Genomic DNA, 22637 nt, shown 5'->3' with positions numbered 1-22637 from the left:
GAAGCTGGATTTAAAGAGACTCAGATGCATATTAAATCAATTTCCTGATAATACTAATGGAATGAAAGCGCCCCCCCCCCCACACACACACTTTCCTGCTGTTTCTCTTCCCTTCCACACACTTATCAAAATGTTCCAGCTATTGTTCTGAAAACAAGAATAGAAATGTAGGTGGGAGATGAACTGTATGGCTAAAAAAAACTAATGTAAGCCTAGATTTTGCTCTTAGATATTCTTTCTACCATTAAAAAAAGGAGTCTTAATATGAATTTTCTAATTATAATCCCTGAAGATTCTTTCCCTTTAACCTCACATTTGATGGAGAATCCTTGATGGGTAGATTTCCAATCCAAAGGATGCACGCAGCCCTCATAGACTAAACGGTGTTGTTTTCTGTCTCTGACGATGTCATTCATTTTGATGGAAGGCTTTCCAGATCTGTGTACAGCAGTTCTTAGTAGATTTGGGGTTCATCCCACAGATGCTGCCATCATACATTGAAAACAAACCAGGACACTTTGTAACTGGCCAAGTCTGGTGTCTCCTTTTATTAAAAATCTGTAGGGGCTAATGCGATGTGAAACTCCTGGAAGCCTGATTCTGTGACGCGCAGGGATCCGGGCTCCACATCTAGTACTGGCATCGCATAGCAATGACACTGTTCCCATCCCCAGAACCACAGCGCTGCTCCAGATGTGGAAGGCAATCGTCAGTACAGGAACCTTAGGTCCCCTCTGTATACCTTTTCAATAGGGGACACAGAAGCAGTTCAGAGATACATGCATGCCCATCTCTGTGAGGGGTTTCTGACGCTGGCCACTGACCACGAAGCCGAATGTCAGCTAGCATCTAGAGCAAATCTAGGAAAGCTCTCATTCAACATATTTGCTCCACTAACAAGTATTTGAGCCCCTGCCATGTTCCTGGCACCCTGCTATGTGCTGTGTTTAAAAGGATGAGCTAGAGCCCAGCCGGTGTGGCTCAGTGGTGAGCATCAACATATGAACTGGCAGGTCATGGTTTGATTCCAGGTCAGGGAACTTGCCCGGGTGGCTCAATCCCTAGTAAGGGGCATGCAGGAGGCAGCCGATCTATGACTCTCACTCATTGATGTTTATATCTCTCTCTCACTTCCTCCCTGAAAACAATAAAAATATATTTAAAAAAGACATTTATAAATAAATAAATAAATAAATAAATAAATGGATGAGCTAGAAAGTGTGATTATTGCTACCCTGGAGCGTACCTGAGATATCGAGCAATCAGAATCATTCAAGAAGCCAGTGGCAGCTAAATGGAAGCTTGATTATGTAGGAGTATCATCCCAGTGAAATGCTATTTTGGCATCAATTTTATTCAATAAAATCATGAAATTATAAAGCAACATGAAGGCTGCAAGCATTTTAGAAGGAATGCTCCTGAAAGCATTTGCTAATTCCCAATCGTTAAATGTACCCATTGGAGTAGTTAGGGCAAAGGTAATGGCAGGTGACTTGAGCACCAAAAGCCTACAGATCTAATGAGGGACCCAGTAACAAATTTGGAAGGATGGGAGCGGCTGATGCCACCCCGAGGTCTGCTCCGTTCCATACCTTCCCTCTTCCTTGGTGAAGAAGCCCTGGAAGCTGTGGACAGCTCCCAGTTATTTCGTGTGTAACATGCCAGAGGCCTCCGAGGCCCGTGCAAGTGTGTTGCATCTACTCAGCCAGGCTGACTGACAGAGTGTTCAACCTGGGGCAACACCCTTGGGTGTGGCTGGGGAGCAAGGCCAGGATGTGTCAACTTGATTGTCATTATGGGAAGGTCAAGTCCAAGAGCACATGCTCTCAGGCCATGAGGCATGATTTACTAGGGGGATTAGGGAGGGGGGAGGGCTCACTTTGCAAATCAAAGCTATATGTCTCCTCTCCAGGGCGAGAACCAGTTTTTTGGACTCATTCTTTATTTCACCTTCATCCCCAAAGGGGTAATCTTCTCTTCTCTTGGTCTCTCCTGTTCGGAAGCAGCATTACCAAGTGGAGAGAGACAAACTTGCTTTCATCTGAGTACAGGAGAGTGCTGATGATCCCTCTGTAGACTCAGAGAACCGGCCAGGATTGAAAGAGTCAGGTCAGGGGAAGACTAGCTTATTTAAAAAATGGCCAAAAGCCTTCAAGTCTGCAGTAATGGGATGAATAAAATGCAGAGGAGTGAGGGGTTGGGGAGAGACAAGGAAGTGCAGTTTGTGAGAGTCCGGCCATCATATTATTGCTTGCTTAAGAGAGTTGTGTAATTCCTCTTCTGGGAAGGAAAGGAGAAAGGGAGGGAGGAAGGGAGGAAGGAAGGGAGGGAGGGAAGGAGGGAGGGAAGGAGAGAGGAAGGAAGGAAGGAAAGAATAGAGAGAAAGAAACCAAAACAGTGGTGGTAATATCTGCATCCTCCGGTTATTGTGAGAATTAAATGAGAAACTGAAAAGCAGGGATTGGCAGAGCTTGGTCAGGGAACCTTGATTAAAGGACCCAGGACTGTACGTGGTTGGGGAGGAGTGATTCTCCAATTAAAAATGAGATGATTACCCAGGGGGTAAGAGATCAACCAAAGGACTTGTATCCATGCATATGAGCATGGCCAATGGACACAGACAATAGGGGGTGGGAGCATGTGCTGGGGGTGGGTGCGGGTGGGGAGGGGTCAAAGGGGGAAAAGGAGACATATGTAAAACTTTCAACGATAAAGCATTAAAAAATGAGGTGCTATTGACAGAAGGGGGGTGCCTGTTGAACAGACAAAAGCAACCAATGTCTCCCACATTGAGGTTCCCAGAATTTAGTTTTAAGACTTGGACTGAAACATTCGTTAGGCAGCCAGCCACAAAGACCTGGGATCATTCTTCGTGCACGGTCCAATTATGGAGGTCTGACTTGGGACGGTGGAGGTGCAGTCACAGATCCCTCTGGGCTGGCTCAGGTGCTGACCACCTGCCTATGGTAAGATGCACCCCCTTCATGCAGCACGGTCTGATCTGGTCAGGCCATCGAGTGTTTCCCATTGGGTCGACCAGTAGTCTGTCCTCCGATCTTGGGGTGTTTTCCAGAGGTGCCTTTGCTGCGATGCTAGGATGTAGTTGCTCAACCTTCTGCCCCACTTAGAGAAACAGCCAAGCAGCCTGTCTCCCCAGAACAGCTCTGTTGACAGCTAGATCCGATGATTACTTCATTCTCTTCCTCACTTGGAGAGAGAAGGCATTTCCTTCCTTTGTGATTAGCAAAATCCTAGATGCAGCCCTAACTAGGCAATGACCTCATCTCCTAGCCTCCTTGGGTTGTTTTGGTTGTTGTTTGTGTTTGTGTTTTCATTTGTTTTAAACAGAAAATGGTTAAAACAGGGCTTGGAGTGACGCGTGCTCACAGTTGTTTTGGTTTCATTTTTGTCCTTTTTACATGTGCTGATTTCTCACAGACTTGAAACAGGGTAGTTGCCCGAACCGGTTTGGCTCAGTGGATAGAGCGTCGGCCTGCGGACTGAAAGGTCCCAGGTTCAATTCCGGTCAAGGGCATGTACCTGGGTTGCGGGCACATCCCCAGTAGGAGATGTGCAGGAGGCAGCTGATCGATGTTTCTCTCTCATCGATGTTTCTAACTCTCTATCTCTCTCCCTTCCTCTCTGTAAAAAAATCAATAAAATATATTAAAAAAAAAAAAAGAAAGAAACAGGGTAGTAGACCTGAGCTGGCGGGACCAGGCACTGCTCTGACAGGCTTGCAGCTGACTGTTCAATGTCTTCTACACTTACTATAGCCCAGGGTCACCTGGCCACATAGGCTCCACCATCCAGTTTATTGATCAACATAGAATTCTTGAAAACCCAGCCAGTTTGGGGGTCCTGAGTTGGGGCCAAGGGTGTGGTGGAAGGAGGGGCCCCCTCACCTGGGTTTAACTTTGTTTACAGAAGACGACCTCCCGGCATAGACATCCTTTGGGACAGTCCTTTAGGAGGACCTGTGGAGGCCGGAGCTAGTTTAGCCTCCTTCCTTTAGGGCAGTACTTTGAGTACTGACCACTGTGATGTGGGTTTCGGGGTCTCTTGCCACCCCACCCTGCTTTCTATGTGATAAAACGCTGATGAATTCCTTGGACAAGTCCTTCGTAAAATGCATTCCCATCAAGGCAGCAGCTACCAATGGCGGGAGGCGTGGGGGGAGGTGGGACCAGAGAAACATGATTAGAAGGCTCAGCAGAAAGACAAGAGCTTCTAGCATATGTATTTGATATAAATATTATAGTTTTACAGAGACATCGAGATCAATATATGCCACATTTCATCTAGTTCTTTGACAAAGTGAGCACAGTGTATTCAGGAAAAGCTGTATAGGATTTTCAATTTACTCCGTATGATTTATTGTGACAGGATAGCTATGGGTTTTTTAAGTTCTTTATACTTGTTCCAGTAAAAATGGATATAGTATCTTTAAAAATAAACAGCCCAGAGCTGTGCATTTTACATCGTCTTCCTCGAGTGAGGCTCTGCTAAAGGGAGATGTAGGACCGCCCTGTCCTGTGGGGCCCGATGCAGTCGGATCTGCCTCTGTCCTCGCGTTTTAGCTTTCTTGGGAGTGTGGGGGTAGGGTTGGGAGCCGTGGGGAGAGTAAACATGAACGGAATTAGGAAGCTGTTGCAGATGTCTAGACAAGATGGACGGATGGCATGAACGGGGAGGCGGGTCCAGAGAACTGGGACCCTGTGGGAGGGCTCTACTGGTCCCAGGTCACCCAGGACCGCAGCTCCTAGCGGCACCAGTTGCTTCCTCGGCTTAGGGGGCATCAAACCACAGGGCCGGCCAGCCCTTGCTCTGGCATTCACTGGGCACCGAGTCTCTGGACCGCAGTGTCCACACCAGAATGATGCAGGCACTGGACTGTATACTCGCCAAGGGTGGTTCTGACACAAAGGTACATGTGAGAACGTGCGAGGGAGCCCAGCACACACACAGCCCTTTGCAAAGGCTGCTGGCGCTCAGCAACACTGCCTGACTCTTTTGAAAAGTGTGTATATTTTTTCCTCTCATTGAGGGAAGCTCACCCTCAGCGGCTCTGGGTGCCTAGTCCCCCAGAGCCTTGAAAAGCTTCGTCTGGTGGCCCCCCTCTTTACTCTCCTCTGTGCCTCCAGCCCTAAGGCAGTGGCCCTGAGCTATCCATTCTGAAAGGCACAGTGGCATTGAGCTCTGAAACTGAGCTCCCAACTGCACTGGGCGTCCAGCTTTCCTGACCCACTTCCAAGCAGAGTGATGGAGGACGATGTGTGGGAGGTGAAGATGGTTATTGACAGCATACTTACTGAGTGAAGAGGCGCCCATGAACTAAGCAACTGGTAGTTTTCTGGTGAGCCCTGATAGTGATATAATAGTCAAACATTATTCTGATTAAGTCACCCTCCACCCCTCGATGCCATGCTTGCTCTGTGACCCACCGATGTTATCACCTCGGGTTCATCCAGCCCGCGTTTGGGGACACTCTCCCCAGGCCAGCCACTCTATGAGTCACTGCTCTCCACAAGATGCCATCTGCCACTGTTTTGGCATTTCAGATGCTTCCTCCTGCATCTGAGATGGACCTTTTAATCCTAGCTACTAACATTAATTTATCTCAAAGAAGATTTGTTCCCAAACTAAACAAAACTTTAAAAATCAAAAAGTACACCATAGGAAACATGGTTACTGAGTTAGGTTGGTTGGCCATCTTCGCAAACCAGGGGGCCAGGCCTGCTAGAAGTCAGTGATTGCGATGGCCAGCAGTCTAAAAATGTCCAGCTCTGGGTCCCGGCAGCTGCCTTGGTAAACTCTCCATTGTCAATGAACCACAAGATTTCTGCCTTCCTTTGGGTCCTCTGGCTGAGTAAGTCCTGAGCCTATAACACCTAAAAATGGACTTCTGCATCACAGCCCCTGGTGGCCAAACTTGAAACTTGGTTCAGAGTTCCTGTGCCTCTCAGCCTTGGCTGTCTTGGGCCGTCTGGTCCGGCTGACCAGGTGCAGCCAGAAGCCAGTGACCCTGCATCTCTGTGGTGCTTTAGGGGGGTTTATCTCTGTCCGCTCCAGGCCCCACACTAAGCCTCTCTCCTGGCCCAGCGAGGACTCGCCGACACCCCATCCTCTGTGTGTCCAGGAGGATCTCCTCTGGGTTCAGCCCAGCCCGTCAGGAGCGAGCAGAGCTGCAATACCGAAGCCTCTGCCCTTTTCACATCACCCCTTTCCTCTCAGGGAGAATGGGGTCAGAGAACAGGGTCACCGCCTGGGCAAGCCCCTTTTACTTGGGTCTCGGACACATGACTTAAGGAGATTGAGGTTCAGAGAAGTTCCCTGAAAATATGCAGATAATCGGAACACGGGGTTGTTTGAGGATTACGTGAGATTCTATGGGCCACAGAGCATTTTATATAAATGTTATGTACTGATTCACAGGTATCCCATGAATTTCACCATTTAATGCTTACCAGGGCCAGACCTTTTCCTAGGCCCTTCACATGTATTATCTCTATTTAAATAAATCCTCAAGATGACCTCATGAATCAGGTGCTAGCTCCAGCCCCTCAGAGATTCTGACTTCATAATTGTGAGATGCAGAATTGGTCCGTACCTCAGACTGTTCCATTCCTTGGTGTCTGAGCTAACACAGGGCTATCCAAATGAATCTCACACGGTAGATTGGTGGGAGTCACAGACCTGATAGAGATAATCTTGGATGAGGGTCTTTTTGGGCGTTCTCTGAACCGTGTACTGTGAACAACCATCACTCTGTGTCCAGAGATGACACACCCTGCTCTCAGTCTTAGAGCATTTCAATTACATTTTCAACTACCAGGAAATGCTGCCTCTCTTCTCCCCTCCATGACATCCTTCCCAAGATGACTGCCTGTGGAATTGTCAACTCCTGAAAATACTCCTGGGAAATAAATTTGCCCCTTTCACCATCCATCCCCGGCACTCCCGCAGGGCCCTGTGCTCCCTGGGCCACGGGCTGGTGGGAGCCGGCCTCCTGATGCACATGCCGAGCTGGAGAGGCAGCTTCTCCCCATCCATCAGTCCTAACTGCATTCAAACATTTTCAATATGTGGGTTCCTTGATCGCGTTCACTGTATGGAAAACAAAATAGAGGGAAATGATTATTGGCACAAAACAGGGACGCGGTAAATCTTCACATCAGATACGGGACAGATTGGAACAATATGGGTCCTCCAAGGTTGCCACCATAATGTACCTAATACCTCTCCGCGGGCAGGGCGGCAATCTGCTTTCAATCAATCCCGCTTTTTCTGAGCAAAAATACCAATTATGTGGAAGGAAGGTTTTTTCCCCCTCCCTTTTTGATAAAGACTGCTCTCTACCCCAGAAGGCATGCTGTAGCTAACGGATATATATTTTAAACCGTCTAGAATGGTATTGGACAGCTAACACCAAATGAGAAAAGTCAATCCTTTTTGTTCCTTCTGTCTTCTGCCAGCATTTGTCTTACTTCTTAAGAGAAGTGAAAGCTAATTAAAGGCTTAAGGGATCATATTGATTGCATTGGAATATATTTTATATGTACCCAGCACATTTTCAACTAAGAGAACCCTGACTCTTCCTAAGGCTGAATAAATCAGCGGGCTGAGCCGAGCCTTTGATTCAAGGGTGAGAGGGTGAACTCACCCCCTCCCCTCCCGCTTCTCATACAGCTGTCCTGGAGACGAATGGTTTTGGAAAAGGAAGCGGGGATGCTGGCAGATGTTCATTCAGTTCTTTGCGCGCAGGATAGGAAGGGTGGATGTTCAGGCATCTCTCTGGCCCTCTCGTTGAGTTGAGTCCAGCTTTGAATAATAACCAGGTTTATGCTGGTGTAGAACTGTGGGCTTTGCAGTGCCTGGGGCAGGAGCTGGCTGGGGTATTAACCCCTCAGTTCCCTCATCTGCTGAGAGGGGATAAGAAGCTTGTCCTGGATCACACGTCCTCAGGGGCAGAGCAGGGAATCAAATCTGGCTTCCTTTCACGGGCCTGTGGAGGGGCCCGTACCTTGGACCATGCTGGTCTTGTTCTCCACCAGGGAAGTTTGTGGGCAGAAAGTATCAGAATCGCCCCCATGTTGCCCCACTGTCATTTGTGGAGAGGTCGGGAGGGAGGTCCTGTTTCTCAGTCACTTTCTGAGCACACTTGGCAAGTTCACAACCAGAAATCTTACTGAGGTCACGCAAGTTCACGTGCAGCCTATTTTGTCCATATATTTGCGCATGTGTTACAGCAAGCATGTTAAGGTATGACATGATAAAAATGCATATAATCCAAGTGTTTCATTCACATCATGTACGCAGGCATGCTGTGTATTTTAGGAAGGTGTTGGTTGTACAGGCTTTGAGCATAGAATTTGGATGGGTGGTCACGGGACCTCCCTCACCCCGGCAGGCCCGGGCTCGAGCACAGTGATCTTGCTCACGCGTCTCCTGTGAGGAAGTCACTGACACTCCTCCCTCCCCGGATGGCCTCTGGGCTCCGATCGCTAAGTGCAGCTCCGTAACAATAACAGTCCATAATGGAGATATTATTAACTGCAGCGCGAGTATTATTGATTTACTCTTTGTTCTGCATCATTATCCTTTCACCAATGAGTTTACTGCATTATTCTCACATACTTAGTCAAGCACCAAATTACAAGGAAAGGGCAGGCTCTTGTAATGGCATCTAATGGAACATTGCATAAGTGATCATCATGCCTCCTATTATGAGCCGCCTCCAGCCAATGCGCTTTCCGCCTTATTGCAGTGTGCACGGAGCAGTTATGGAGTGCAAGGGGCCTGGCCATTTTACATTTCCCCACAGAATCACTGTGCTTCTTGTTCGCCACGTGCCCATGCCTCACGGCCCGGCCAGGGATTCAGCCTCTGTCCCCCTCGGCCCGAGGCGCACAGGGATCTGGGCTGAATCCCTTGCGACAACCTCTTCTACTCTAAGCCAGCGGGTTTCATCTGTACAGCCAGTCCCGACACTGGGGCCTGGCACTAACTCTTGCACCAAAGTGCTTAGTCCTGATCGATCGAGCACCTTGTAGCGACTGTAAGTGGCCATAGTATAGCCTGGTGTCAAAGTCAGATTGGTCCAGGAGCCCAGAGATGCTGGGGGGACTCTTGTTCCCACAGTTTTGGAAGAGGGGCTCCTCTCCTCAAGGCCAGCCACCGTCTCCAGAAACAGAAGTTCAAGTCCCCTGGGACAAGGCAGGCGATGCCCACGTCCCCTCTTTCTGGCTTCTCCCCATCTTGAGGCCGATTCCTTTGGCTCGTGGAGACATCCGAAGCGCCCCAAGGAAGGAGCTGCCTGAGGACACAGGTCTGCGGCTGATCTCCCATTCCAGAGGCGTCCTGTCCCCATTTAGCCCTGAGTAATGCTCACTTACTGTAAAGTGTTACGTGCCCCCATTGTTGGAGGAGTTATGGCGGAAAAATGCAAAATTTTCCTTTTTACTGCTTATGGCCAACAGAGCCCATAACGTGTCAAGCCGCACATTAGCCACCCTGATAAAAGTTCGCTTCCTTACACACGAAATCATCGTTTCAGCAAGATTTGTTATCTCATTACCTGATAAGCTCTATGTCATAAACCAAGACTCATTCAGTAAATCTCCCGGGAGGACGCTTTGTGGGCAGAAAGGGAGAGATAGGAATCTGCAAGGGACTTGATAATGCAGCGTTTAAGCGCGAGCATAATGTCACTTATTGTTAAATGCATAAAACCACTTGGCCAAACGGTTGGGCTTTAATAGGATTTTGTGCAGCATCAGGTGAGACGCCATATGCCTTTTCTGCCGAGGAGCACCTGCCAGCACCGCCGCTTTGCCTCGCAGCCTCTGGGGAGGGGAGCGGGGCTCAGGGAGCCCCCGGGGGCGATGCTTTCCTGCGGCTGCGCTTCCTCTGTCCTGCTGGGCATGGGTGCCTGGGTCGTGCTGGGCCACCTCATCTAACCAGCCTCTCCCGTTCAGGCACATTGTGGTCTGTGGACACATCACTCTGGAGAGTGTCTCCAATTTCCTGAAGGACTTCCTGCACAAGGACCGGGACGATGTCAACGTGGAGATCGTCTTTCTTCACAAGTAAGAGGCCCCTGTGGGTTCGAGACCCTCCACCCAACAAGACACCCCAAGGGGGCACCCTGAGTGTCTGCAGGAGTGGTGGTGTGGGGGCGGCATTGGGGGGCAGGGCAGAGTTGAATGAGACACAGTCCCTGCTGGCCTCATTGGAGAGGAAGATCTGAACCAATGGAAAGGGAGTAACACACTAGCTCAGTGAGAGCAGCACCTGCCTCTGTGAAGGTCATTCTGGCAAATAACAGAGGAGTTTATCATGGGTCACACACATCATCACTGTCCCCTCAGCTCCTGGATCTCTGGGATCCATGAGTGTCCCCAGTGTCTGGTGTGGAATGATGAGCGGTATGAGGTGGATACCTTATGAGTGCAGGAGTGACATAGACACCAAGGAAGACATAAACATAACAGGAAGCAGGATGTAAGGTACCAATAGCCACAGTAACTGTGGTTCCCAGAAATCTTCAATGGGAGACCCTGTGCTCACTGGTCACTGCACATACAGTCCCTTCTTTAACCAACAGAGGGAGCAAAGTACATGCTCTGGATTCCGAATACTTGATCTGAATCTTGCACCAACCAATTACTTGCTGAACCTCTCTGGGCCTCAGTTTCCACATCCCTAAGACGGGGAGATCATCATGGTTTCTACCTACATCCTTAGGCTGTTGTGAGAATGAAAAGAAGTAATCCATGTAATGTACACAGAGCAGAATCAGGCATGCAGTAGCTGCTCAATCCATGTTAGCTACTATTGTGAAATATAAAATACATTAGGTCACATAATCAATTTAGAAATTATGTCTTACTATATTTGATTTACAGGGGAGGAAAGGAAGGTATCTCCCTTCTGCTCAATATTGTTGAGATTTTAAGCTTTGTCTCATCCCCTTTAAGTAAAAGGTAGTCTGCACAGGGATGGAGAGTTGGGGGGCTCAAGCATGTTGACATGTGTTGCTCCATCTTCTTGTAGAGACGGGCCGCCAAGGGGCCAGCCTTAGCCATAAGTTGCTTGAGGGACAAAGCTCACATGTCGGTGTTGGCTCGGTATGGGGTTGACCACTCAAGACTCAGTCCTGCTCCAAGAGCCCACTCAGGTTGATCTCCCTACAAGCTCCCATTCTGTGCAGCTTCCTCCTCCGGGCATTTGTTCACCCAGTACCAAACTGGTCACCAGGTTTGAGCACCAGTATTTTTCGTCTTAGCACCAACTTTTCTAAGTTCTGAAAAGACTGGCCAGGCCATGGGCCCAGGAGCAGAACCCACAGAACAGTTCAGAGCTAGCTGCTGATTCCCAGTTGTGGGGCCCGTCTTCTCTGAGCCTTTTAGAAGGTCCGAGAGCAGTGTAGTGTGTAGGTCTGCCCTCCTGTTGGCTGCACATTTCATGATGAGCACATGTGTGACATTAGAGCACAACAGTGATCCTACCTTCACTGACTGAAGTCAGTTTCACCAGGTGGCAGACTGGCCTGGGGCATCTGTACCAGGAAGTGCCCCCCACTTCGTGCATTACCCGGGGAGCTTCAGGAATGAAGCATGATCGTACTGGATCCAGGGGACTGGAAAGATTTGCACAGGCAGCTCCTCTTCTCTCACCCAGGGCTTCCGTCAGAATCAAGTTGGCTTCTAATGCTTAGGGTTCCCCTGTGTTAGTGTTAGGGTTCCTCTGTGTCCCCAGCATCGATTCTTGACAGCATCAAAGTAGATGGCCCAGTTAATTAACCTCTTGAAGCTGTGTTAATAACATACCTTTCTCTAGGGTTGTTTTGAGGTTTAAATGAGTTAATACTTGCAAGTGTTTAGAATGGTATCTGCCATGCAGTAAATGCTCAAAACATTAAAAATTATTAAGACTAGGCACTTAGTAAATGTTAGTCGTGTTGATTAACATTATCCCTGGGACCAAGTAGGTTCTAACGAAATATGACCTCCCAGTGCCTAGTATAGCACCACGTACAGAGTAGGTTTGTTCATCTCTGCAGAATGAATGAATAAATGAATGAATGAATGAATGAATGAATAGGTCAATCAGTGTTTTAATCTTTGTCCTCCAATGGAAAGATTTCCTTACAGCTCAGTCCTAAGAATGATGAATAGTGTACACCCCTGTGAATCAAGAACAGTACTGCGAGTAAATGAACTCTGGATGTGTCTTCACAGAGGTGACGTTTTTGGGGATGAGGAGTCCATGAGGTAGATAAACAGGGAAAAGGCTTTGGTGGAAGGAACAGCACTGCCAAGGGAAGCTTTGGCTAACCTTGATGTCACAACCTCAGTTTCTCTATTTATAAAATAGGGATTGCATGCATAATGAAGTCAAAGACATATCACCCCATATGCCTCAGACCTGGTCAAAGTCTGGGCCTGTTTATTTTACCTTGGTATTTGGTTTGATTCAGGTAGGTTTTATCTCTCTTGAGTGCAAGCCTTTATTTATGACAAGCTTGGGAGCTGCTTTGAAGGAGAAAGCCCTTTCCCAGATCCCCCTCTGTGGAAGTCAAGAGAAGGGGGCCTGGAGGCTGCAATACCTGCGTCTGTCATATTAATGGCTGTTTCTTCTCTCCCTGCACAGCATTTCCCCCAACCTGGAGCTGGAAGCTCTATTCAAACGACATTTTACTCAGGTGGAATTTTATCAGGGTTCAGTCCTCAATCCACATGATCTTGCAAGAGTCAAGGTAAGAAGGAAGGAGCGACCTCTGCTTTTCCTCCACCTAAGAGGGGGGCACCTGACTCTGGTGAGGGGACATGCCTTCCAGGATGGCTTAGAGTCACCCCCCAACCCCTAATGAAAGAAGTCAGATACCACCACCTTAGTTGGCATCACCCTTGCATAGGTCCCAGGGCTTGGTTCTGCTGGTACCTGCTAGACCACCTGTGAGCATTCCACACTTGAACTACTTGGAGCATGGAACTTCCTTTGCTAGTTCCCTCAGTATCAGTGCTGCTAAAAGAAGCAGACTAGTTGTGTGGACTCAATAGTCTTCCATACAACATAATAATCAAGTTATTCCCATCTTGAATACTTAAATAGGACTCACTGTAGCTCTGAAATCTATTATTTATATCAGAAGGAACATTAAGGGTAAAATCCTATATAATAAAAGGCTAATATGCAAATTGACTGAACGAAGGGACGACTGGTCGCTATGTCATGCACTGACCACCAGGGGGCAGACACTCAACACAATAGCTGCCTCCTGGTGGTCATTGCACTCCCACACAGGGAGCGCCACTCGGCAAGAAGCTGGGCTCATGGCTGGTGAGCACAGTGGTGGTGGCATCACTCAGGATGTCTGACTGTGGCTTAGGCTCGCTCCCCTGCAGGGAACAGGCCTAAGCCATCAGTGGGACATCCCCCAAGGGCTTCTGGACTGAAAGAGGGCTCAGGACTGAGGGACATGAGTACACAAATTTCGTTCACTGGGCCTCTAGTCTAAAATAAAATTGTTACCAAGCCATGAAACATTTTGAGCTTCCTTCTCTCCCCCACCAAAAGACTAAGGTGTGGAACTAAACATACATGTATCTGATACCACTTTGTAATGGGCTAATTTTTCTTTCCAGCACCTGCTAAGGTAGAATCTTCTTAGAAAGCCCTTCTGAGGCTTATAAGGGGGTAGGGTACAGCAAAATGGCCTCTGCCACTCTACTCATTGCATACCGATTTTGTAAGCATGCTCAGTGTTTGCACAACAGTAAGTGTATATTGAAATTGTGAAGCCACTGACATCTTAATGCTAACTGCAGTCACCACATCATTTAGTAACCATGTAATGGGCAAACATGAATAAGCCAAAAGGACTTGAGTAAATTCTCTGGACTATTAAAGAAAACCAGAGACACTGTGACATATGATGGAGGAAACCAGCCCTCCCACCAAATGCAGAAGGGTCTGCTAAGTACAACATGCCACGTGGGACAGGCTGCAGGCCTGCGCCCGCATAAGAATTCTTACGGAGTCCAGTTCATCTTAATTTCCCCAGATATGGTTCAAGTTATGGCTAATGTGGAAGCTCATGAGAACTTTGAGAACATGGTTATTGTTTTTGGACCTGATTTCGATGTAGGCAATTATTAGCACTACTCACGAACCCCTCAAAGGAATAAACTATTTGGGGCTCATGTTCAGACAAGTTAGTAAGTTATAGTTTGAGATCCTCTGTAACACATCACTTCATACATACAGATGTGTTGTCTTTTGAATATTTGAATGCTAATTGGATACTGAACGGCACTGATTCAGGACTCTCATTTCCTTTTGTTTGCCAGATGTGAAAAGGGTTAGAGGAAGAATGTTGGAGTCTAAATGACTGAATCTCCAACTCTTCAGTTATCTTGGTAACCTGAGTGGATGGGGTTAGCCCACCTAACTCCATTTCCCACCTGGAAAAATTAGGATGGTGGTGGGGAAAGGAGGTGGGGTGGGGGTGGGGCTACTAAAAAGCTTAGTTCATTGTTCTTTAAAGAAATCTGAGAAGCTCACACATAAGACTATGCAAAATGAACAGTATAATTACTAAGGTACATGCTGTTCCCTCCAACAGCAACAAGATGAATTGTTTATATCATAACAAGACTTAGCAACCTACACTTTTGACACAAACTATAATCTCTCAGGATTCTTTTTAAAAATTTCCTTGCAAAGCACCAGGTTCTCCAAGAGCTGTAAACAGTGAGAGCCTGCCACCAAACCTGGCTATTTATGTGTTTGTGTCTGTGGTTTTCCTTTCGGTGTCTTAGATAGAGTCAGCAGATGCGTGCCTCATCCTTGCCAATAAGTACTGCGCAGACCCCGACGCTGAAGATGCCTCCAACATCATGAGGTAACCTCTGGGGGGTGGGGCGAAGGCTCTGGGCTTGGGTCTCTGTGGCCCACTTGCTCCCCTTTGGGTCCTCTACACCATCTCCTCCATAAGCTACCTGCATAGGCCTGGTGGGTGGGGGCAGCTGAGGCTGTGCTGGGTGTGGAGGGCAGTGACATAAGGCATAGTCCATAGGAAGTTCGTCCCGAGAAGATGTGAGCTCTGGGTCTTGCGTTTGAGATCCTTTTGACAGGACCAAAAGGAAAGGTAAATTTAGATGGGAATGACCTGAAGTAAGGTGCCATGTTTCCTAAGAGGAAATGGACCCGAGATGCTTAAACGGGGACGTGGTTTTGTCTGGGGACCTTTCAAAACATCTGTAGATGTTCTTAGTTGTCATAACTAGGGTTGTCATCCTGCTCATGTCTGGTGGATAGAGACCAGTAATGCTGCCCAACATCCTATAAGGCAAAGGCCAGCTGCACACATGAGATAATTGGTCTGGCTCCAAATTTCAATAGTGCCTGGGATGAAGCCCCATCTTAGAGCTTTCCAAGTGTGTCTATAGCACATGGATTCATTTCACCCCCAAAGAGGAGTTTGTTCTCCAATTAGTTTGTTTTAACCCATATCCCTGAATGAAATAGTGTTGTTTACTGAAAACTTTCCCAGTGCTTTTAATACTAATATGAATGATAAAAATAATGTGCTCTAGAGAGTTTCTCAAACCTATTTGACTACAAGCCCCCTCCCTCATTTTTACAGAACATTTCGGGGGGCCACTCTTTGGAGAACACTTCCCAGTACGCTTCCTGCAAAAGGGCTGAGCCTATGAGAGGCCATTTTCTGCCCAACTCCTACTCCTTACTGTTTCAGAAAAAAACTGTTGTTCTGTTTTTGTTCTTTGCATAGACCCATATCTGGACATATTGTGGCTATGAGATGCCTAAAAGGTTAAGGTATTTTGCTCCAGATAGTTAGAGCCCTTTTGAAATCTTACCTCCTGTAGCATAAACTGCAGAGTAGTTAAGACAGCGTGGAGGGGTAAAGAGAACCTTCTGGAGAAGAGATGACCTAAGAGAAAACATGTCACTCCCACTGTATTCCCAGGAACTCTTACCTAATTGTGAACAGCCATCTTCTGGGTCGAGACAAAGATTCCCTTCTCCCTGCAGCTTGGTTTACTGAGTCCTAGGAATTTGCCCTGACTGTCCCACCATGGGGGCTTGGGAAGCTGCCTTTGCATCATCACAAGGCTGGAACCTCCTTTCTGTGCCTTTAATCAGCGGCCCCAAGTGACACGTGCTTTCCCATCGGTGAGGTGGGGGAATTCCTCCATGCTTTTCGGATGAGAAAGGCCTCCCTTCAGCATCTGGTCCTAGTGCCTGGCAAGCAACATCTGGAGCAATGTTCTCTTTCCACTCGCTTTTCTTTGGCAATATTGACGAGTGCAGTTGTTTTAAGGAAGTTGAAGCGTGAGCTCTTGTAAGCATCGGGCTTGCCAGGCTGCAGGAGATGGTGGGGTGAGGACGTGCTCCCACACCTGGGTCCAGCCCCTCACTGGTCACAGCTGGAGAGTGACTACAGCAGCCTCGGTTAAGGTGGCTCAGGCTGCCCTTTCCTTGAACTGGGATTTCACTCCTTCACCACGTTTTTGCATCCTATGAAGTGATACAGATGTAGACTTTAAGGAACTAGGCTTTGTTATCTTCAAAATGTCATCCAAAGTATCAAAAGAAGATGAAATTTAATGTGTTGACCCCACAGACAAGTTTGAGGCTGGCACTACCTTTATTATTATTATTTTGTTCCCTTCAAAAGTGACTAATTGAAATGATAATAGCTTTGAAATGGACATTTTTCTTCATCACAATATCTCATAAAAGCCCTGACTGTGATAGGGTTAATGTGAAGACATATAGGTTACCAGGGCGATGGGCATGATGCCAAGGCATAGAGATTACTGGACAAAAGTAGTATCAGAAATGTAACCGAGCGTCCATTAGCCAGAATCAGAGCTAAGGCCCAGGCAGCACAAGGAGATGGGAGGCTCGGGGTTAAAAATGGGTTCTGTCTTTCCCTTATTTGTATAATCCTCCTTCCTCCTTAATTTAATGAGACCAATCTGCCCCGTTTGAAATTAAAATGTCAAAGATCCATTTGAAATGAGCTAATGCAGAAAACTGGCTGAGGCTGTGAAATGAATTCAGAGGGCTGACAGAGGCGCCAAGTCCTTGAGTTATAAGCTTGGGCCAACACAAGACTTTTTCAAAAATAAAATGAAATCCTTCAAGTGCAGAAGCCCAGGGTGAACTTGTGCAGGAGAGGCTGATGTGTGATCCGTTTCCTAAGTGCACAAGTTGGAGCTTTCCAGACACAGCTGCTCCTGGCCGCCTCTCTCCATCTTTGCACAACACAGGGATGAAGGGCAGGGTTTCTGGGTGGGAAGTTTGGGGGGGGGGGGGTGTCACCATAAATGCACTTGCATTTCTGATTAGGCTCAGGAGGTGGGCCATTCCGTGGAATTCCATTCTTGAGCCTTCCTTGTCACAGAAGGAAATGTACAGTGTCACCTCTGACAGAGTCCGTAATGACAAAAACCATAACTTACACGTGGAGAGAGCTTTTAATGATTTCAAAGCATTTTCACATCTGGTCTTTCATTTTGCTGCTCAGACCAAGCCTGTGAAATAAATAAAGCAGGTACTGTTGCCCCCGATGTCCAGATGAGGAAACGGTCACAGAGAGACCAGGGATTTCCTGAAGGTCACCAGTTCGCCAGGGCACTGGCTGGGACTGGAGTCCAGGTGTTTATATTCCTCTGCTGCCTGCCCCTCCCCTGTTAGCACATAATTGTCAGGGGGGTCATGGGGAGGCCCAGGCAGGGGCTAATACTGAGTATGGACTGAGGGCAGTTTGGAGGGCTTTTGTACTAGAACTCTGAAAGGCCTTGCCCCTTATTCTAACCAAGGTCAAAGTCATCATTTAGATGCTATTCGCCATTGAAGACTAAGTCAAAAATCCCGTCCTGAGAGCCCAACTTAGAAATCATTTTTGTGAGTGGCCATTTGTATGACAATTAAAATCATTTGTCGGGTTGGTTATTTGATTTGTCACTGTTGTCTCAAATTATTACTTGGAGAATTGGCTCCACAGCAAATTGTTTCTAGGCTCTTCCCCAGGGTATGAGATTGCAAACCTCCTTTGGCCCCATAAATTGAGTTTGCTTTCTTCAGATGCCTATATAGGCAACACACCTTGACCCTGGCCCCAGAACCCCCTACCCCCAGGACACACATACTCACAGACCACAGGCCTCTCTCTTCTTTTATGCCCAGGACACTTCTGTGGCTGCTTTGTGGTTTCTTCTTCACACTACCACGGATATGGTGGTGGAAACACAATCTAACTTGGCCCCATGCCTGCAACCCCTCAGGATAGCCCTGGATGCTGGCCCCACAGTCACTCCATTGGGTGGTGACTAACTAATCAAATGAATCTTCCCATCAGACTCTGAAGTGAAGGTAAACCCTGCCTCAGCTTTCGCATTTTCTTTTTCAGAGTCATCTCCATAAAGAACTACCACCCGAAGATAAGAATCATCACTCAGATGCTGCAGTATCACAACAAGGTAGGACAGTGAGAGCCGACTGAGGCTCAGAGATGCATATGGGGGTCTAGTCTCTTCTCCCTCACCGTTCAGCCAAACACATATGCATATGCATGCACACACACATGCACACACATGTGCACACACGCACACACTCATGCACACACACACATGCACACAAAACAAAGCAATCCACAGGCCTGAATGAAGTGGGTGGTGAGTAAACCCTCCTTGGGACATTGCTTCAGTCCAAACACCTTGTCTGCAGTTGGTCGCTGAGAGGAATCTCCTTCAGGTGCCGGTTCATTCATTCAGGAAGCACCTGTGGGACCCTCAGGTTCAGACTATTGTTGCACTCAGATCCCATTGCAACACTTTCATTTTTATGTGCTTTGCTAATTTCCTCAGTTTGTGTTTACTGAACATCTACGAGATGGTCAGCACTCTGCCTGACCCCTAACCCCATGGGGATATAGCAAAAGAGACGGCCTGTTTTGTGCACTCGAGGATTTAGGCCTCAAGGAGTAGAAAGTGTCCTAAATAGGGCTCTTCTGACACCAGGTGAACCCAGGGGCACAGAACACGCATTGGGTGGCGAATGTGGAACATGGCTTCTCAAATTCAAGATGAGAATTGCATGGTTGAATTCAGGCAAATTAGAGTAAACATAATGGAATCTTCCTAGTGTTAGAGCTCACAAGAGGGATGGGGAAGAAACAAATGCTGGAGTCTGCGTTGTTTCCCAGAGTCCAGTGGCATTCAGAGGCAACGCTCCTCCACTAAGTGGTCATTAAACTCCCAGGAAAACAGCTTTGAGGGAGGGAAGGTGGCACCTTTGTCTGTTTGGTATGGAACCAGTTATCCCCTTAATGAGGCTTAGAAACGAGGCTGGGCAGTACCTGGAACCAGGTGTCCTGTGTGAACAGAATAACTCCCTGCTGGGTTTTGAGTGAGTGTGTGACCCATCTTACAGGCCATATTCCCTACGAAATAGGCAGTCAGGTGACCCAGAGAAGACCCCGCTCTGCCAAATGCACCAGTGCCACGCCATTATTTCTTAATTGCTGGCAAGGGCTGCACCATTTTGCTGTGTGGAAGCCCATCAGAGGCTGTCACTGAATGGGGCCTGCTGTCGGTGACTGGCTACCCTTGGCGCTGCTGCCCCTGCCAACCATTGCCCGACCCTCGACAGGTGGTTCCACTGCAGAAAGTGTGGTGCTGCAGCCAGAGGGCTTGGTGGTGGGCACCCAAGGTCACAGTGTCCTGTTTGTCCCTGGAAAACCCAAGGACACTGAAGAGATACAGTGAGGATATTGGTAACTCGCAAGCATCAGTTTAGAGACGTTTTTTGACAGTAGCCCCTGTAGGTGGAGGTGGATTTTCTTAGCAAGGCTGTGGCTGGTGACAGCTTCTGGGGTAACGAACTCTCCTTCTTCCATTTGAGATTTAAAACTGTATTTAGTGTGGGAGTGCTTGAAGCCGTTGTTTAGATTTTGGGCTGAATTCAGATTGAATAGGAAAATTAATGCTGTATGTTTACAAAGGGATGTCAGTTCCTTCCCTCCTGCTTCCAATGAGCGCTGATACAGCATCTTCAAGACATTAAGGAGGATTTCAGCTGTGATTCCTGTCAAACTCCAAGCGGCTCCATAGACTCAGGGTCCAGATGGCACCTGGTCAGTGTTCACATGGACACGGTGAGCTCAGGGTCTCCCACAGACTCTGCACTGTGGCTCTTCAGGAACAACAGTGAAGATGTCAGCCGATCCGTGATTATTTGCTTAAAACACACTTTATGTAGAGCCACCCCAGCCTGTGTGGGTTTAGAGTTAGGCAAACATCACTATGAGATTCTGCCCTGGAAGATCAGTAAGGGTGCCAGCGACGGAGCGACTGGACACAGGGCCTTTCCTCTCTCATTGCCTTTCTCTCTTCCAGAGAAAGAATAGAAAGACCACTGTTCATTATTAGTTATCTTATTCCTTGCATAATTGCAAGCATTCTTCCCCTTGCTTTATAATTTTGCTCTGTTTCCTAAGGTCCTCCTACCTATCCTTTCAACATGTCTTTCTCCACCCTCCATTCAATATTATTTTTCTTCTTCTTTCGGCACTTTCTCTTCACCAGAGATCTCCACCCATGAACACTTGCTTTCAGAAAGAGCCTGGTATGTGTGTATAAACTTCTGTCACTGTCAATATATTGCAAGGGATAGTTAATTCCATAATTGGATGCCGTGCATAAAATATAAAGGCTCTCAATCCCCTGTGACCAAATGATACTGGTATCCTAGGACCTAGAGGGACACAGGGAGACTGCCTGCTTTTTCTCCATGTAAAACTGCCCCTGAGTTTGTTATCATAATAATCTCAAACATTTGTGTTATATTTTATGGTTTTACAAGAGCTTTGACATCCATTCTGTCATTGAGTCCTCATCTGACCATCTGTGCATTTCAGCATTCAGTGTGACTTCAGACTGGGGCTCAGGCTCTGACTCAGAGCCACTCTGCAGGGTACAAATAATGGTCACTTGGCAGCTAGTGAGCTAAGAGCCAGAGCTGCCAACTACCACCTTCTCTTTACGCAGAGCCACAGCCCACCGAACCAAACTGTGGCTCCGTAAAGTAGGACTCATAGAAGGATTGATATTATCCAAAGTGGGTCTGTTTAATATCACTAGAATTCATGGAGGGAAACACTCACAGCCTAGCCATCTCTGAACATGGAAAGACTATGGCCCAGGAAATGTTCTCATTCGAGTGTCAGTGGCTTGAACCTCTTCAAGGAAAGAATGCTTTAGGACATCTTGGAAAGGTGTTACTCCTGATGAGCTAGCTCTTACTGGATTTTTCCCCCAGCAGACTGTAGTGAAAGGGTTCCTGCTGGCCCAATGGACATGCAGTTCTTTGAGCTTCCTCCTGTAAACCCTTACACTTGGGCAGTCATGCTACAGTGTTTCCTCTGATGTGAACTCTTTGCTCCTCATGGCAGCTTCCCCAGTTTTATTTTATGTGCAGTGAGAGATGGGACTGGGGCTGGGATTCCATCTCTCCTGGTTTCCCAGGATGAACTGTCTTACGTTCCTTCTTCTTGAGATGATAAGTGGCCCAGTACAGACCCTGCCCAGCAGGTCTACTTCTCTAGGTTGGAAGGATTTGCCTCTGGGCTCCCATGCAGCAATGCTGGCCTTTCCACCGGGCCCCGCTGCCCTCCAATGAAAAAGGACAGAGTGGCCAGACACCAAGAATTCGAATTCCTGGGTCAATCTCCTGTCTCTGCTTCATGCACACAGAATTCCCTGGTCCCAGGCTTCGGCACATCCCTTGTGGCTCTCTGCCCCACGATTGCAGAAGATACTGGGGCCAAGAAAGGAAGCCCGAGAAATGAGACGCATGCCTTTCCTCTGTAAACATGTAAACTATGTCTAAGGAACGCAAACCAGATGGGCACATGAGGGACCCCAGGCCTGGACTACATACCTTGGATGGCACCTGGGGATGTGAGAGACCCTCTTGAAAACATTCTGTGTGTTTGTTTGAAGGTGCCATGAAGGTTACCTAGTGTCTGTCTGGGGCTTGATGACTTGATTGTTCATGACTTAGATTTGATTTTCCTCATTCTTTTCAGGTGATATTAATGCAAATTAATATTTTTTCTCTTAGACTGATATGTTATTCTCTATGATGCCAGGGAAGTAGAGGGGAAGGTGGCCTTCTTTGGACAGTGAAGAGTAGGGAGAGAAATGGGATAAAGGGCAGGGCTAGTTCTGGATCGAGGCTACGTTGTGTGGACAGTCTCTGATACTCAGCCTGAGGGAAATTGCCATCCTCTGTGGCCCACACGCGGGGCTGTCTTAAAAGTGCTGTCATCAGGACGGATACAGTCATCTCTCCCAGGAATAGACTCCCACTGGGTTAGGATGCACGCGATTGCCATAGAACTGGATTTTGCAAGAAGGCATTTCACAAGAGTGGTGTTTCTGAAAGCAGAGCCTGGAGCCTGAGGGCCCACCCTTTGTTTCCACGATGGAGTCTTCCATCTCCTTCTAATACAACTGCCTATGTTGCCTCGAGAGTGAATGGAAGCCTTGTTGGTGCTCCTCCTGTTTGGAGAGAAATCGTCATTTCAGGGCCATGGA

At 47.6% G+C, this 22637-nt stretch overlaps 1 protein-coding gene across 1 annotated transcript in view; it reads left to right on the top strand.

Moving 5' to 3' along the window:
* The window catches only part of KCNMA1 (potassium calcium-activated channel subfamily M alpha 1), a 672109-nt gene that overhangs the window by 474409 nt on the left and 175063 nt on the right, over window positions 1-22637 (top strand). Inside the window, exons 11-14 of the mRNA XM_070433250.1 lie at window positions 9978-10088; window positions 12655-12760; window positions 14826-14908; window positions 18449-18518. Coding sequence (XP_070289351.1) covers window positions 9978-10088; window positions 12655-12760; window positions 14826-14908; window positions 18449-18518 — 370 coding nt within the window. The remainder of the gene's footprint in view (window positions 1-9977; window positions 10089-12654; window positions 12761-14825; window positions 14909-18448; window positions 18519-22637) is intronic.

Source organism: Myotis yumanensis, unplaced genomic scaffold (assembly GCF_028538775.1).
Source record: "Myotis yumanensis isolate MYYU_CA2020_CCGP unplaced genomic scaffold, mMyoYum1.0.hap1 SCAF_13, whole genome shotgun sequence".
NCBI classification, from domain to species: Eukaryota; Metazoa; Chordata; class Mammalia; order Chiroptera; family Vespertilionidae; genus Myotis; species Myotis yumanensis.
Note: the sequence above shows the minus strand (reverse complement) of the source record. Positions and strands in the feature narration are given on the sequence as shown.